The following is a 15,603-nucleotide window of genomic DNA, read 5'->3' as shown; positions in this document are numbered from 1 at the left end:
GGCTATAGGGGCACAGGCCTCTACCCTGGGCTTTGGAAAATCGGTGTCTGTGGAACCAGTCGTCCAGCCCAGGGATCCAGCGTCGCAGGAGGGGGTACGTGGAGGCAACACTCCACGTTCCCGCCCGTTGATGGTAGTGGGAGATCGGTCCCAAAAGGAAACAGTCGCCCTCAAAAAATAAACCTTGAAATGAAGTGTCTCCTACAGATACTAAGCTAAAACTGAGGTTGCCTGGCCCGGCCAGGGGGTGTATACTGCAGAGGAGGAGCTATGTTTTTGCATCTACTTAGTGTCCTCCTTTGGATAGGCAGCAATAACACCCATGGTCCTGTGTCCCCCAATGAGGCTTCAGAGAAATATATACATTTCTGAAATCAGGACAAAAAACTGATTCAGAAAACTGAAGTCAATTGTGATGATTACAAAAAATATTTTTTTGTAGACCTGTGTAATCGCATTTTATTACATATAAGTATTTGATACAACAGAAAAACAGAGCTTAATATTTGGTACAGAAACCTTTGTTTGCAATAACAGAGGTCAGAAGTCTCCTGTAGTTCTTGACCAGGTTTGCACACACTGCAGCAAGGATTTTAGCCCTCTCCTCCATACAAAGCTTCTCCAGATCTTCCAGGATTCATGGCTGTAACTAGGCAAAATTCAGTTTCAGCTCCCTCCAAAAATGTTCTATTGGGTTCAGGTCTGTAGACTGGCTAGGCCACTCCAGTACCTTGAAATGCTTCTTACGGAGCGCCACTCCTTAGTTGCCATTGCTGTGTGTTTCGAGTCATTGTCATGCTGAAACACCCAGCCACGACCCATCTTAAATGATCTTACTGAGGGAAGGAGGCTGTTGTCCAAAATCTTGCACTACAGGACCCCATCCATCCTCCCTTCAATAACTGTGCAGCAGTCCTTTCCCCTTTGCAGAAAAGCACCCCCAAAGTATAATGCCTCCACCCACATGATTCACAGTTGGAACAATGATCTTGAGGTTGTGCTCATCATTATTCCTTCACTGAGTGGAGTGGATACCAAAAAGTTCTATTTTGGTTTCAACTGATAACATGAGTTTCTCCCATGCCTCCTCTGGATCATGCAATTGGTCATTGGTGAACTTCAAACAGGCCTGGATACGTGCTGATGTAAACAGGGGGACCTTGCGTGCCCTGCAGGATTTTAATACATGGCGGCGTAGTGTGTTACTAACTGAAATCTTTGAGACTGAGTTCCCAGCTCTATTTAGGTCATTGACCAGGTCCTTCCATGTAGTTCTGCGCTAGTTCCTGACTTTTCTCAGACTCATCTTTACCCCACATGGCGAGATCTTGCATGGCGCCCCAGACCAATTAAGACTGACAGTCATCTTGTGTTTCTTCCATTTTCTGATAATTGCGCCAATAGCTGTTGCTTTATCACCAAGCTGCTTGCCTATTGTCATGTAGCTCATCCCAGCTTATGCAGGTTTACAATTTTGTCCCTGATTTCCTTAGACAGCTTTTTGGTCTTGGCCATGGTGGAGAGGTTAAAGTTGGATTGATTGTGTGGACAGGTGTCTTTTACACAGGTAATGGGTTCAAATAGGTGCAATTAATAGGTAATGAGTGCAGGGTAGCAGGGCTTCTTAAAGACAAAATAAAAGGTCTATGAGAGGCAGAATTGTTGCTGGTTGGTAGGTGGTCAAATACTTAATTCATGCAATAAAATGCTATTTAAAAAATCATACTATGATTTTTTTTTGGGGGGGGGGGGAATTCTGTGTCACAGTTGAAGTTAACCTACGATAAAAATGACAGACCTCTCCATCCACTATTTGTAGGTGGGAAACTTGCAAAATCAGCAGTGTATCAAATACTTTATCCACTGCACTTTACCATGCCAAATACAACTGTAATGCGTTAGAAGCTGCATATGAGAAGCTAAAAGCGGATATTTAAACTTAAGTCATACATTTATAGCCTATAATTTATCTATACTGTGAGAATCCTTAATTTTACCTTTTGTGGACTTGATGAAACAGGAGACACATTTTGCTCTTGGATATAGGTTTCTGGGAGCAACATTTCATTGCTATTGCTGGCCATCTCTGTTTCGATACCATGGTAATTCCATGAGAAAGGCTGTCAAATCAATTACAAGAAAATGTCAGTTCTGAAAAGTAAATAAAAACAAGTAAAATCACAGAACGCAAAGCATCTGTTAGAGGTCATCCTACAAAACCCCAGAGCAGTGAATTTAACCCTGTCTTCTCCAGCTGTTTCAAAACTAAACTTCCTAAACATGAGTAGATATTGCTGGTCCAGAGGATCATACACAAGACAGTACATGGCTTCAGTTGGTAAGTTATTGCCCATCTAGCCACTGATCTTGAGGAAAGTCTGACCACTGGGGCACCCATCAATTTTGAGAACCAAGTTCTGGGGTAACGGGGGATGCACACAACTGCTGTACTCACTGTATGGGGCTGCCAGACATTGTAGAGTACAGCACTCCACTAACGCCGGCAGTCTCCGAAACAATAAATGAGGCAATAGTGTGCCACAATCAGACCGTGATCTGCTGAGACCTGCTTTCAGGATCACTATGCATAAGAGTAAAATATATCTTTGTACCGTGTTAGCCAGTAGAGATAAAAAATGGTTTAAAAAGAACTGAAGTCCTCAGTGGTTGATACCTTTTAATGGCTAACTGAAAAGATGGTAATAATAGTGATTTTATGGCCACAACAGTTTGCCCCCCTGCCATAGTGATAGTTCTGTTTCATATAACTTTTTTTTTTTACTGCACTATTCTATGTCCTGTTGTGTATAAATATGTGACTCTTCAGATTTTGTGTTATACTATGCCTGAAGAAGAGACCTGAGTGGTCTCGAAAGCTTGCTATTATTACCATCTTTTCAGTTAGCCATTAAAAAGGTATCAACCACTGAGGACTTCAGTTCTTTTAAACAATTTTTTATGTATAAGAGATAATTTACCAACTTGGTACAAACCCTTTAAATTGTTTGTAGACAAGATTTGGAGATTTGTTTCTTATAGAACTGTATAGTTCTATAATACTACAGTAACATTGCAGTTATATTCCATTTATTCACCTGAGGGAAGACGAAGCCCCTCTGATCACTCTGATTGGTCCACGGTGGTGAAACCTAAAAATGAAACAAGCAACAAGCTTTCAAAACTGATAGAAAGATAGAAGACAAAGTGTCTAAAAAATAGGTACGTTACCTGGTAGTATCCTGGTTGCTGACATCCCATGGGAATCTGATGATACATGACTGGTGCCGAGCTTGAGTAAGGACATGGCTAAAACATAGAAAAAAAAAAAAAAGACATTATTGCAGATGCATCTGTTTTTTTATATTTTTTTTGCGCGATGTTCCGCTTTCCATTTGTGCCTTTTTTTAAATCCTATTTTATAACTGTTCAACTCCTGTTTATTTTGTCGCCGTGGGCCGGCTTTACGGTGTCTAGATTTTTTTCGGCTGATCATCAATTGTGAATTATTGAAAACAAATTGTCACAAATGCACTCAAGTCTACACAGGAGTGATTTCATCTATGTCAGGAACTTTGGAGAAATTTTTGCATCACTTTGATAGGGCATGTAAACTTTCTGGTCAAAAAAGTTGCTCAACAGGTTAAAGACAAAAATAAAGAGCATTTTTTATTTTGGCCAAAATTCATGAACCATGTGCACTATTTTGATGAATTTAGAGCACAAAATGTTAGTAAGTGCCAAACAGACAAAAGAAAATTGAAAGACATATATATAAAAAAAATAAATACGATTTTTTTTATGTTAAACTAGACTTTTTTAGGGGGGGGGGCTGTCATTTAGGAGATATACTATGGCCTTCTTCCGTGATAGCAGCGAGGTGCATTTACATTATGGCACCAATCAATAACAAGAGGAACTAGACAAAAAATTGTCCAGAGATTAAAGGCAGCCCCCTCCTAGAGAGTGTGGGAGGGGGGGGGGGGGGGAGAGCTGCACACAATGCCTTATCTGTGTCTACAGTTTCGTTAAATCTCATTTGGACCTCCACCTAAAATAGATATTCAATGGCTAGGCACTATTTTTGTATTTGCTTTTAGGTCAATGTGCACACGCTGAGTATTTGGTCAGAATTTTACATCAGTATTTGTAAGCCAAAACCAGAAGTGGGTAAAAAATGCAGAAGTAGTGCATATGCTTCCATTATACTTGTACTCTGATTGTTCCACACTTGATTTTAGCTTATACTGACCAAATACTGAACATATGAATGTGGCCTTACAATTTGCCTTGTAGAGCTTGCATATAAAACAATACAGTGCAGGCTGCTCACAGCTGGCTCTGCCCTCATTCTGTTATATGAGCACTTACAATTTTTTACAGCCACTCAGACATCTCCTGTACATAATGTACGCTCAAATTATTTGCTTTAGATTTTTTTTTTCTTATCTTTGACTAGCATTAATTGGTTTTATATCTGTCACCTAATTTTCATAAAAGAAACAAAATGCATATTTTACCCAGTGGTGATCCTTCCAGGTAGTACCTGCCCATGTTCTGTATTACTCCTACAAGCCCAGATACATCTGAGAGCACAATCCTATTATAGCAGTCGACTTCTAAAAGCATCCCAATTCCAAAGGCCCCATACAGATCAATAAAACTTGACTCCCCCATTCATGGGAATATTCAGCTCAGCTCAAGATTGCCATCTTCTCTAAAAGAGAAGGGTAACAATAATTCTCTGGCAGCGGCTTGTCTCCAATATAAGAAGATTCAGCAGGCTAGAGGTTTCTTTTCCATGTCACCAACGGTTGAAGGAGAGCCGGGAAACCTCCATACACAAACCGGCGGCCGAACCCTCAAGTATCAGCATGTATGACCGACTTTAGTTTATAGGAGCATAAAGCGCCTCCAATTATACAAGAAGGATCTTGCACCATCATGTCAAGTCAATAACTTTTTAATGCTTGTAACTAATTTTTCAGCTTTGATGTAAAATATGTTACCTGGACAAACTGGGGGGTCACTTGACTGAAAACTGGTGAATGTGACACATATGGATCAGGCACATTAGTGTTCCACATGTTGGGATAATGAGGCATAGAACTACTAATGACTACAGGTCTGTGCTGTACATAGGTGCCTGTAAGTATGAAGAAAGCAAACAATTAATTTCCTTCTTATGAAAACACCATTCAACAAAGCAATCAAAAATATACATACACATGTTCTGCTTCCGTATAGCCGGTCCAAGCTTGAGCTTCTTCCCGTGGAAGATAATCTGGGACTAAAACAAAAAAAAGAAGGGAATTTTGTTACTTACCGTAAATTCCTTTTCTTCTAGCTCTTATTGGGAGACCCAGACGATTGGGGGTGTATAGCACTGCCTCCGGAGGCCACACAAAGCAATTACACTAAAAAGTGTAAGGCCCCTCCCCTTCTGGCTATACACCCCCAGTGGGATCACTGGCTCACCAGTTTTAGTGCAAAAGCAAGAAGGAGGAAAGCCAATAACTGGTTTAAACAAATTCACTCCGAGAAACATCGGAGAACTGAAAACCGTTCAACATGAACAACATGTGTACCCGCAAACAAACCAAAAATCCCGAAGGACAACAGGGCGGGTGCTGGGTCTCCCAATAAGAGCTAGAAGAAAAGGAATTTACGGTAAGTAACAAAATTCCCTTCTTCTTCGGCGCTCTATTGGGAGACCCAGACGATTGGGACGTCCAAAAGCTGTCCCTGGGTGGATAAAGAAATACCTCATGTTAGAGCTGCAAGACAGCCCTCCCCTACGGGGAGGCAACTGCCGCCTGCAGGACTCTTCTACCTAGGCTGGCGTCCGCCGAAGCATAGGTATGCACCTGATAATGTTTGGTGAAAGTGTGCAGACTCGACCAGGTAGCTGCCTGGCACACCTGTTGAGCCGTAGCCTGGTGTCGTAATGCCCAGGACGCACCCACGGCTCTGGTAGAATGGGCCTTCAGCCCTGATGGAACCGGAAGCCCAGCAGAACGGTAGGCTTCAAGAATTGGTTCTTTGATCCATCGAGCCAGGGTGGCTTTGGAAGCCTGCGACCCTTTGCGCTTACCAGCGACAAGGACAAAGAGTGCATCCGAACGGCGCAAGGGCGCCGTGCGGGAAATGTAGATTCTGAGTGCTCTCACCAGATCTAACAAATGTAAATCCTTCTCATACCGATGAACTGCATGAGGACAAAACGAGGGCAAAGAGATATCCTGATTAAGATGAAAAGAGGATACCACCTTCGGGAGAAACTCCTGAATGGGGCGCAGCACTACCTTGTCCTGGTGGAAGACCAGGAAGGGAGCCTTGGATGATAGCGCTGCCAGCTCAGACACTCTCCGAAGAGATGTGATCGCTACCAGAAAAGCCACTTTCTGTGATAGTCTAGAAAGTGAAACCTCCCTCAGAGGCTCGAAGGGCGGCTTCTGGAGGGCAACTAGTACCCTGTTCAGATCCCATGGATCTAACGGCCGCTTGTACGGGGGTACGATATGGCAAACCCCCTGTAGGAACGTGCGCACCTTAGGAAGGCGTGCCAAACGCCTCTGAAAAAAGACGGATAGCGCCGAGACCTGACCTTTAAGGGAGCCGAGCGACAAACCTTTTTCTAACCCAGATTGCAGGAAAGAAAGAAAGGTAGGCAATGCAAATGGCCAGGGAGACACTCCCTGAGCAGAGCACCAGGATAAGAATATCCTCCACGTTCTGTGGTAGATCTTAGCGGACGTGGGCTTCCTAGCCTGTCTCATGGTGGCCACGACCCCTTGGGATAATCCTGAAGACGCTAGGATCCAGGACTCAATGGCCACACAGTCAGGTTCAGGGCCGCAGAATTCCGATGGAAAAACGGCCCTTGGGACAGTAAGTCTGGACGGTCTGGTAGTGCCCACGGTTGGCCGACCGTGAGCTGCCACAGATCCGGATACCACGCCCTCCTCGGCCAGTCTGGGGCGACGAGTATGACGCGGCTGCAATCGGATCTGATCTTGCGTAGCACTCTGGGCAAGAGTGCCAGAGGTGGAAACACATAAGGGAGCCGGAACTGCGACCAATCTTGCACTAGGGCGTCTGCCGCCAGCGCTCTTTGATCGCGAGACCGTGCCATGAAGGTTGGGACCTTGTTGTTGTGCCGGGACGCCATGAGGTCGACGTCCGGCCTTCCCCATCGGCGACAGATTTCCTGAAACACGTCTGGGTGAAGGGACCATTCCCCTGCGTCCATGCCCTGGCGACTGAGGAAGTCTGCTTCCCAGTTTTCTACGCCGGGGATGTGAACTGCGGATATGGTGGAGGCCGTGGCTTCCACCCACATCAGAATCCGCCGGACTTCCTGGAAGGCTTGCCGACTGCGTGTCCCCCCTTGGTGGTTGATGTATGCCACCGCTGTGGAGTTGTCCGACTGAATTCGGATCTGCCTCCCTTCCAGCCACTGCTGGAAGGCTAGTAGGGCAAGATACACTGCTCTGATTTCCAGAACATTGATCTGAAGGGTGGACTCCTGCTGAGTCCACGTACCCTGAGCCCTGTGGTGGAGAAAAACTGCTCCCCACCCTGACAGACTCGCGTCTGTCGTGACCACCGCCCAAGACGGTGGTAGGAAGGATCTTCCCTGTGATAATGAGGTGGGAAGAAGCCACCACTGCAGAGAGTCCTTGGCCGTCTGGGAAAGGGAGACTTTCCTGTCCAGGGATTTTGACTTCCCGTCCCATTGGCGGAGAATGTCCCATTGAAGTGGGCGCAGATGAAACTGCGCAAACGGAACCGCCTCCATTGCCGCCACCATCTTCCCGAGGAAGTGCATGAGGCGTCTTAAGGAGTGCGACTGACTTTGAAGGAGAGCCTGCACCCCAGTCTGTAGAGACCGCTGCTTGTCCAGCGGAAGCTTCACTATCGCTGAGAGAGTATGAAACTCCATGCCAAGATACGTTAGTGATTGGGTCGGTGACAGATTTGACTTTGAGAAGTTGATGATCCACCCGAACGTCTGGAGAGTCTCCAGTGCAACAGTCAAGCTGAGTTGGCATGCCTCTTGAGAGGGTGCCTTGACCAGTAGATCGTCCAAGTAAGGGATCACAGAGTGTCCCTGAGAGTGCAAGACTGCTACCACTGCCGCCATGATCTTGGTGAACACCCGTGGGGCTGTCGCCAGACCAAATGGCAGAGCTACGAACTGAAGATGGTCGTCTCCTATCACGAAGCGAAGAAAGCGTTGGTGCTCTGTAGCAATCGGCACGTGGAGATAAGCATCCTTGATGTCTATTGATGCTAGGAAATCTCCTTGAGACATTGAGGCAATGACTGAGCGGAGGGATTCCATCCGGAACCGCCTGGCGTTCACATGCTTGTTGAGCAGTTTTAGGTCCAGAACAGGACGGAATGAGCCGTCCTTTTTTGGCACCACAAAGAGATTGGAGTAAAAACCTTGACCTCGTTCCTGAAGAGGAACAGGGACCACCACTCCTTCTGCTCTTAGAGAATTCACCGCCTGCAGAAGAGCATCTGCTCGGTCGGGATGTGGGGAAGTTCTGAAGAACCGAGGCGGAGGACGAGAACTGAACTCTATCCTGTACCCGTGAGACAAAATGTCTGTTACCCACCGGTCTTTGACCTGTGGCAGCCAAATGTCGCAAAAGCGGGAGAGCCTGCCACCGACCGAGGATGCGGAGGGAGGCGGCCGAAAGTCATGAGGCAGCCGCCTTGGAAGCGGTACCTCCGGTTGCTTTCTTGGGGCGTGAGTGAGCCCGCCAGGAATCAGAGCTCCTTTGCTCTTTCTGAGTCCCTTTGGACGAGGAGAATTGGGGCTTTCCCGAGCCTCGAAAGGACCGAAATTTTGACTGCCACTTCCTCTGTGGAGGTTTGCTTGATCTGGGCTGGGGTAAGGAGGAGTCCTTACCTTTGGACTGTTTAATAATTTCCGCCAATTGCTCACCAAACAGTCTGTCTCCAGATAATGGCAAGCTGGTTAAACATTTTTTAGAAGCAGAATCTGCTTTCCATTCCTTTAACCACAAGGCTCTGCGCAAAACTACAGAGTTGGCGGATGCCATTGAGGTACGGCTCGTAGAGTCCAGTACCGCATTGATAGCGTAGGTCGCAAACGCAGACATTTGCGTAGTTAGGGACGCCACTTGCGGCACTGCTGGACGTATGAGAGAGTCCACCTGTGCCAGACCAGCTGAAATAGCTTGTAGCGCCCACACGGCCGCGAATGCTGGAGCAAACGACGCGCCGATAGCTTCATAGACAGATTTCAACCAAAGGTCCATCTGTCTGTCATTGGCATCTTTAAGTGAAGCCCCATCCTCCACTGCAACTATGGATCTAGCTGCAAGCCTGGATATTGGAGGATCCACCTTTGGACACTGGGTCCAGCGTTTGACCACGTCAGGGGGAAAAGGATAACGTGTATCCTTAAGGCGTTTAGAAAAACGCTTGTCCGGATAAGTATTGTGTTTCTGGATGGATTCTCTGAAGTCAGAGTGGTCCAGAAAAGTACTCAATTTACGCTTGGGATACAGGAAATGGAATTTCTCCTGCTGTGCAGCTGCCTCCTCTGCAGAAGGGGCTGGGGGAGAAATATCCAACAGCCTATTGATGGCCGCTATAAGGTCATTTACCATGGCGTCACCATCTGGCGTATCCAAATTGAGTGCGGCGTCAGGACAAGACTCCTGATCACCCACCTCTGAGCCATCATATAGAGACCCTTCTCGCTGAGACCCTGATCCGCGTGATGACGTGGAGGGTCTCTCCCAGCGAGCTCGCTTAGGCGGACTGGGACTGTCATCCGAGTCAGAGCCCTCAGCCTGAGATGCCTGGGACCCCCTTGAATTACGGATTAATTCCAGCTGAGGGGGGCCGGGGAACATAGACACAGCGGTGTCCATGGTCTGAGCAACTGGCCTGGACTGCAAGGTCTCCAGGATTTTTGTCATAGTCACAGACATTTTATCAGCAAAGACTGCAAATTCTGTCCCCGTCACCGGGGTAGGGTTCACAGGCGTCTCTGCCTGGGCTACCACCACAATAGGCTCTGGCTGACGAAGTGCCACTGGGACTGAACATTGCACACAATGAGAGTCGTTGGAGCCTGCTGGTAGATTAGCCCCACATGCTGTACAAGCAGTGTATACAGCCCGTGCCTTGGCACCCTTGCGTTTTGCGGATGACATGCTGTTGTCTCCTCAAAGCAATATAGGGTGTACAGCCAAGAAGCGACCTTACAGTGCAGTAACAAATATAACACTGTGGCACTAGTGGGGCCGCACGTATGTGCTGCTTACCGCCCGCTTAGCGCGGGTGTGTGGTCGCCAGAAAGCCCTTAGCCTGGGGTCCCTCAGAGCCTGCGTCCGTTCTCCAGCCAGACTGCATGTGTATAATGGCTGCCGGCGTCCTGGGGAGCTGCAAGCCTGGGGGCGGGCCTAGGGCGTGCACAGAGAAAAAGCACGAAGCCTGTGTTCTACTGTGCTCAGTGAGAGGGCTGGAGCATGTAAATCGTGCTCCAGCCCTCGGCGCTGCCGATTGAACAACGTCTCTCCCCTACCCTGATTGACAGGGTGGGGGGCGTTAACGAAGCGGAGCTAGGCCGCAGAAAAAACCGGGGACTAAAGTTAGAAGCGCCGCCGCCGTAAAAGCGCGGTCGGCGCGTCCCCGGCGCACTACAAGTCGCAGCTGCGCCGCCGCTCCAGGGGCGGTCGGCGCGGCGATCCACACACATAAAGTCCCCCAGTAATCTGCGGGGACTATAAGCCCAGCGCACAGCGCTACAGTCCCCGGCGCACTAGCACACCCAGCAAGCCTGGGGTGTGCGTGGCCTGCCATACGGGGACACAGAGTACCTGAAAGTTGCAGGGCCTTGTCCCTGAACGGCACTCCCGCTCCACATCCAGCAGGTTCTATGGGTCTGTGGATGGAGCCCGGCCTCAGGGCTTGGTGGCCGGTAAGATCCCACTTCCTCAGAGCCCCCCAGGGGGATGGGGAAGGAAAACAGCATGTGGGCTCCAGCCTCCGTACCCGCAATGGGTACCTCAACCTTACAAACCACAAGTGGGGTGAGAAGGGAGCATGCTGGGGGCCCCATATGGGCCCTCTTTTCTTCCATCCGATATAGTCAGCAGCTACTGCTGACTAAACAGTGGAGCTATGCGTGGATGTCTGACCTCCTTCGCACAAAGCAGAAAACTGGTGAGCCAGTGATCCCACTGGGGGTGTATAGCCAGAAGGGGAGGGGCCTTACACTTTTTAGTGTAATTGCTTTGTGTGGCCTCCGGAGGCAGTGCTATACACCCCCAATCGTCTGGGTCTCCCAATAGAGCGCCGAAGAAAATAATTGTTTAAAATGCGTAGCGTGTAAACAGTACAGTCACGCTGGCCACAGTTAACACTGGCAGCACGATACAACCACCAATCTGAAAACTTGCTGATCGGCAGTCATTAATGCATGTTTACACAGGCAAACCAAAGTAAACTATGTGCACTTAGCAATATATACTAGATTGCTCTGTGCATAGGATGCCATGGTTTTCGGCAGTGTGAGGTATACAAAGAATGATGCACTACTGAAGAGAATGACTTGTGCAGAATATTATCATTTGATCCATTGAATGAGTATTTTGTTTCTTCTTCAGGTAATCGTCAACCTGTTTATAAAGCAAGAAAATTGTGAAACGAGCATTTTTAATCCTGCCACCAATCATGTTATTACATCCCGTGGGTGTGGAGTGACATGATTTGTAAGAGCGACATCACAACCAGCTCTCTGTAAACCTCATGCATGTGAGCGGCATTCTGCCTCCCTAGACACATGCAGTGTGTGCTGACAAAGCTGAGTGTGCACCTGGCTTCACTATGCATCGTCTGGGAGGAATTCACACGTGCAAGATTTCAAAGTACACAAAAGATACAATTTTAATATACATTTAACAAAAAAACTGCCTTATTGGTGTGGACAAACTTTTCTCACGTAGTATCTGGAATGACAACAGATGGTACAAGGAATCATGGAAGCTTACTGATGAAAAACTATAGTACTGTATCTTGACCACACTATAATTCAGTGTACTTACTTCTACTATCTTCTGAACATCAACGTCATCGTAGAAAGCGATGAAGCCATATCTTTAAAAAAACAAAACAAAACAAACTATTAAGTAACAAAGATCAGCAAAAAGAAAACACCATGCCAAGAAGAAAGTTATAGATGGCACCCTCAATCAAACCTACACGTGTGTGTAAAATTATATATACATATATATATATATATATATATATATACATATACATATATATACATATATATATATATATATATATATATATAATTTTACACACACGTGTAGGTTTGATTGAGGTGCCATCTATAACTTTCTTCTTGGCTCCCAATAGGAGCTAGAAGAAAAGGAATTTACGGTAAGTAAACAAAATTCCCTTCATACTTATATATATATACATATATATATATATATATGTATGAAGGGAATTTTGTTTACTTACCGTAAATTCCTTTTCTTCTAGCTCCTATTGGGAGACCCAGACAATTGGGTGTATAGCTTCTGCCTCTGGAGGCCACACAAAGTAATTACACTTTAAAAAGTGTAACCCCTCCCCTCTGCCTATACACCCTCCCGTGCATCACGGGCTCCTCAGTTTTGGTGCCAAAGCAGGAAGGAGGAAACTTATAAATTGGTCTAAGGTAAACTCAATCCGAAGGATGTTCGGAGAACTGAACCATTAACCAAAAGAACAATTGAACATGAACAACATGTGTACACAAAAGAACAACAGCCCGAAGGGAACAGGGGCGGGTGCTGGGTCTCCCAATAGGAGCTAGAAGAAAAGGAATTTACTGTAAGTAAACAAAATTCCCTTCTTTGTCGCTCCATTGGGAGACCCAGACAATTGGGATGTCCAAAAGCAATCCCTGGGTGGGTAACAGAATACCTCGATAAAAAGAGCCGGAAACCGGCCCCCTCTTACAGGTGGCCAATTGCCGCCTGAAGGACTCGCCTACCTAGGCTAGCCTCTGCCGAAGCATAGGCATGCACCTGATAGTGTTTTGTGAAGGTGTGCAGACTCGACCAGGTAGCCGCCTGACACACCTGCTGAGCCGTAGCCTGGTGCCGCAAAGCCCAGGACGCGCCTACGGCCCTGGTAGAATGGGCTTTAAGCCCTGAAGGAATCTGAAGCCCCGATGAACGGTAGGCTTCAAGAATCGGTTCCTTGATCCACCTAGCCAAGGTTGACTTGGAAGCCTGAGACCCCTTACGCTGGCCAGCGACAAGGACAAAGAGCGCATCCGAACGGCGCAGGGGCGTCGTGCGAGAAATGTAGATTCTGAGTGCTCTCACGAGGTCTAACAAGTGCAAATCCTTTTCACATTGGTGAACTGGATGAGGGCAAAAAGAAGGCAAGGAGATATCCTGATTGAGATGAAAAGGGGATACCACCTTGGGGAGAAATTCCGGGACCGGACGCAGGACCACCTTATCCTGGTGAAAGACCAGGAAGGGGACTTTGCATGACAGCGCTGCTAGCTCAGACACTCTCCTAAGTGAAGTGACTGCCACTAGGAAGGCCACTTTCTGTGAAAGGCGAGATAGAGAGATCTCCCGCATCGGCTCGAAAGGTGGCTTCTGGAGAGCCATCAGCACCTTGTTAAGATCCCAGGGTTCTAGCGGACGCTTGTAAGGTGGGACTATGTGGCAAACTCCCTGCAGGAACGTGCGGACCTGCTAGAGTCTGGCTAGACTCTTTTGAAAAAACACTGAAAGCGCCGACACTTGTCCCTTGAGAGAGGCAAGAGACAAACCCTTGTCCAATCCTGATTGAAGAAAGGAAAGAAAAGTGGGCAATGCAAACGGCCAGGGAACAAAACCCCTATCCGAGCACCAGGCTAAGAAGATCTTCCAAGTCCTGTGGTAGATCTTGGCGGACGTTGATTTCCTGGCCTGTCTCATGGTGGCAATGACATCTTGAGATAACCCTGATGACGCTAGGAGCCAAGACTCAATGGCCACACAGTCAGGTTGAGGGCCGCAGAATTCAGATGGAAAAATGGCCCTTGAGACAGCAAGTCTGGTCGGTCTGGGAGTGCCCACGGTTGCCCCACCGTGAGGTGCCACAGATCCGGGTACCACGACCTCCTCGGCCAGTCTGGAGCGACGAGGATGGCGCGCCTGCAGTCGGACCTGATCTTGCGTAACACTCTGGGCAGTAGTGCCAGAGGGGGAAATCCATAGGGTAGTCGAAACTGCGACCAGTCCTGAACTAACGCATCTGCCGCCAGCGCCTTGTGATCCTGAGACCGTGCCATGAATGCCGGGACTTTGTTGTTGTGCCGAGACGCCATTAGATCGACGTCCGGCGTTCCCCAGCGGCAACAGATCTCTTGAAACACGTCCGGGTGAAGAGACCATTCCCCTGCGTCCATGCCCTGGCGACTGAGAAAGTCTGCTTCCCAGTTTTCTACGCCCGGGATGTGAACTGCGGAGATGGTGGAGGCTGTGGCTTCCGCCCACAGCAGAATCCGCCGAACTTCTTGGAATGCTTGACGACTGCGTGTACCGCCTTGGTGGTTGATGTATGCGACCGCCGTGGCGTTGTCTGATTGTATTCGGATCTGTCTGCCCTCCAGCCACCGCTGGAACGCCTGTAGGGCTAGATACACTGCCCTTATCTCCAGAACATTGATCTGCAGGGCGGACTCCGTCGGAGTCCAGGTTCCCTGAGCCCTGTGGTGGAGGAAGACCGCTCCCCACCCTGACAGGCTCGCGTCTGTCGTGACCACAGCCCAGGATGGGGGCAGGAAGGATTTTCCCTTCGACAAAGAAGTGGGAAGAAGCCACCACTGAAGGGAGGTTTTGGCTGCTCTTGACAGGGAAACGTTCCTGTCTAGTGACGTCGACCTCTTGTCCCATTTGCGGAGAATGTCCCACTGAAGTGGACGCAGATGAAACTGCGCAAAGAGAACTGCTTCCATTGCTGCCACCATCTTCCCTAGGAAGTGCATAAGGCGTCTCAAGGAGTGTGACTGACCCCGAAGAAGAGATTGGACCCCTGTCTGTAGTGAACGCTGTTTGTCCAGCGGAAGCTTCACTATCGCTGAGAGAGTATGAAACTCCATCCCGAGGTAAGTCAGGGATTGGGTCGGTGTCAATTTTGACTTTTGGAAATTGATGATCCACCCGAACCTCTGGAGAGTCTCCAGGGCAATGGTCAGGCTGTGCTGGCAAGCCACCCAGGAGGGTGCCTTGACTAGGAGATCGTCTAAGTAAGGGATCACCGAGTGGCCCTGAGAGTGTAGGACCGCCACCACTGTTGCCATGATCTTGGTGAAGACCCGTGGGGCTGTCGCCAAGCCGAAAGGCAGTGCCACGAACTGAAGGTGTTCGTCCCCAATGGCGAAACGCAAGAAGCGTTGATGTTCGGGTGCGATCGGCACATGGAGATAAGCATCCTTGATGTCTATTGATGCTAGGAAGTCTCCTTGTGACATTGAGGCGATGACCGAGCGGAGAGATTCCATCCGAAACCTTCTGGTACTGACATGCTTGTTGAGCAGTTTGAGGTCTAGAACGG

General features: G+C 48.1%; 1 protein-coding gene across 3 annotated transcripts in view; it reads right to left on the bottom strand.

Moving 5' to 3' along the window:
* The window catches only part of DAZL (deleted in azoospermia like), a 183,919-nt gene that overhangs the window by 108,880 nt on the left and 59,436 nt on the right, over positions 1-15,603 (bottom strand). For all 3 annotated transcript variants that reach the window (XM_075316671.1, XM_075316668.1, XM_075316669.1), the window contains exons 4-9: positions 12,093-12,144; positions 5,224-5,287; positions 5,007-5,143; positions 3,229-3,306; positions 3,096-3,149; positions 1,998-2,120 (exon numbers count right to left, since the gene is read on the bottom strand). In XM_075316671.1, the coding sequence (XP_075172786.1) occupies positions 1,998-2,120; positions 3,096-3,149; positions 3,229-3,306; positions 5,007-5,143; positions 5,224-5,287; positions 12,093-12,144 (508 nt within the window). The remainder of the gene's footprint in view (positions 1-1,997; positions 2,121-3,095; positions 3,150-3,228; positions 3,307-5,006; positions 5,144-5,223; positions 5,288-12,092; positions 12,145-15,603) is intronic.

The sequence above is a fragment of the Anomaloglossus baeobatrachus genome, chromosome 6, assembly GCF_048569485.1.
Source record: "Anomaloglossus baeobatrachus isolate aAnoBae1 chromosome 6, aAnoBae1.hap1, whole genome shotgun sequence".
Classification (NCBI taxonomy): domain Eukaryota; kingdom Metazoa; phylum Chordata; class Amphibia; order Anura; family Aromobatidae; genus Anomaloglossus; species Anomaloglossus baeobatrachus.
This window is presented reverse-complemented; position numbering and strand designations above follow the sequence as displayed.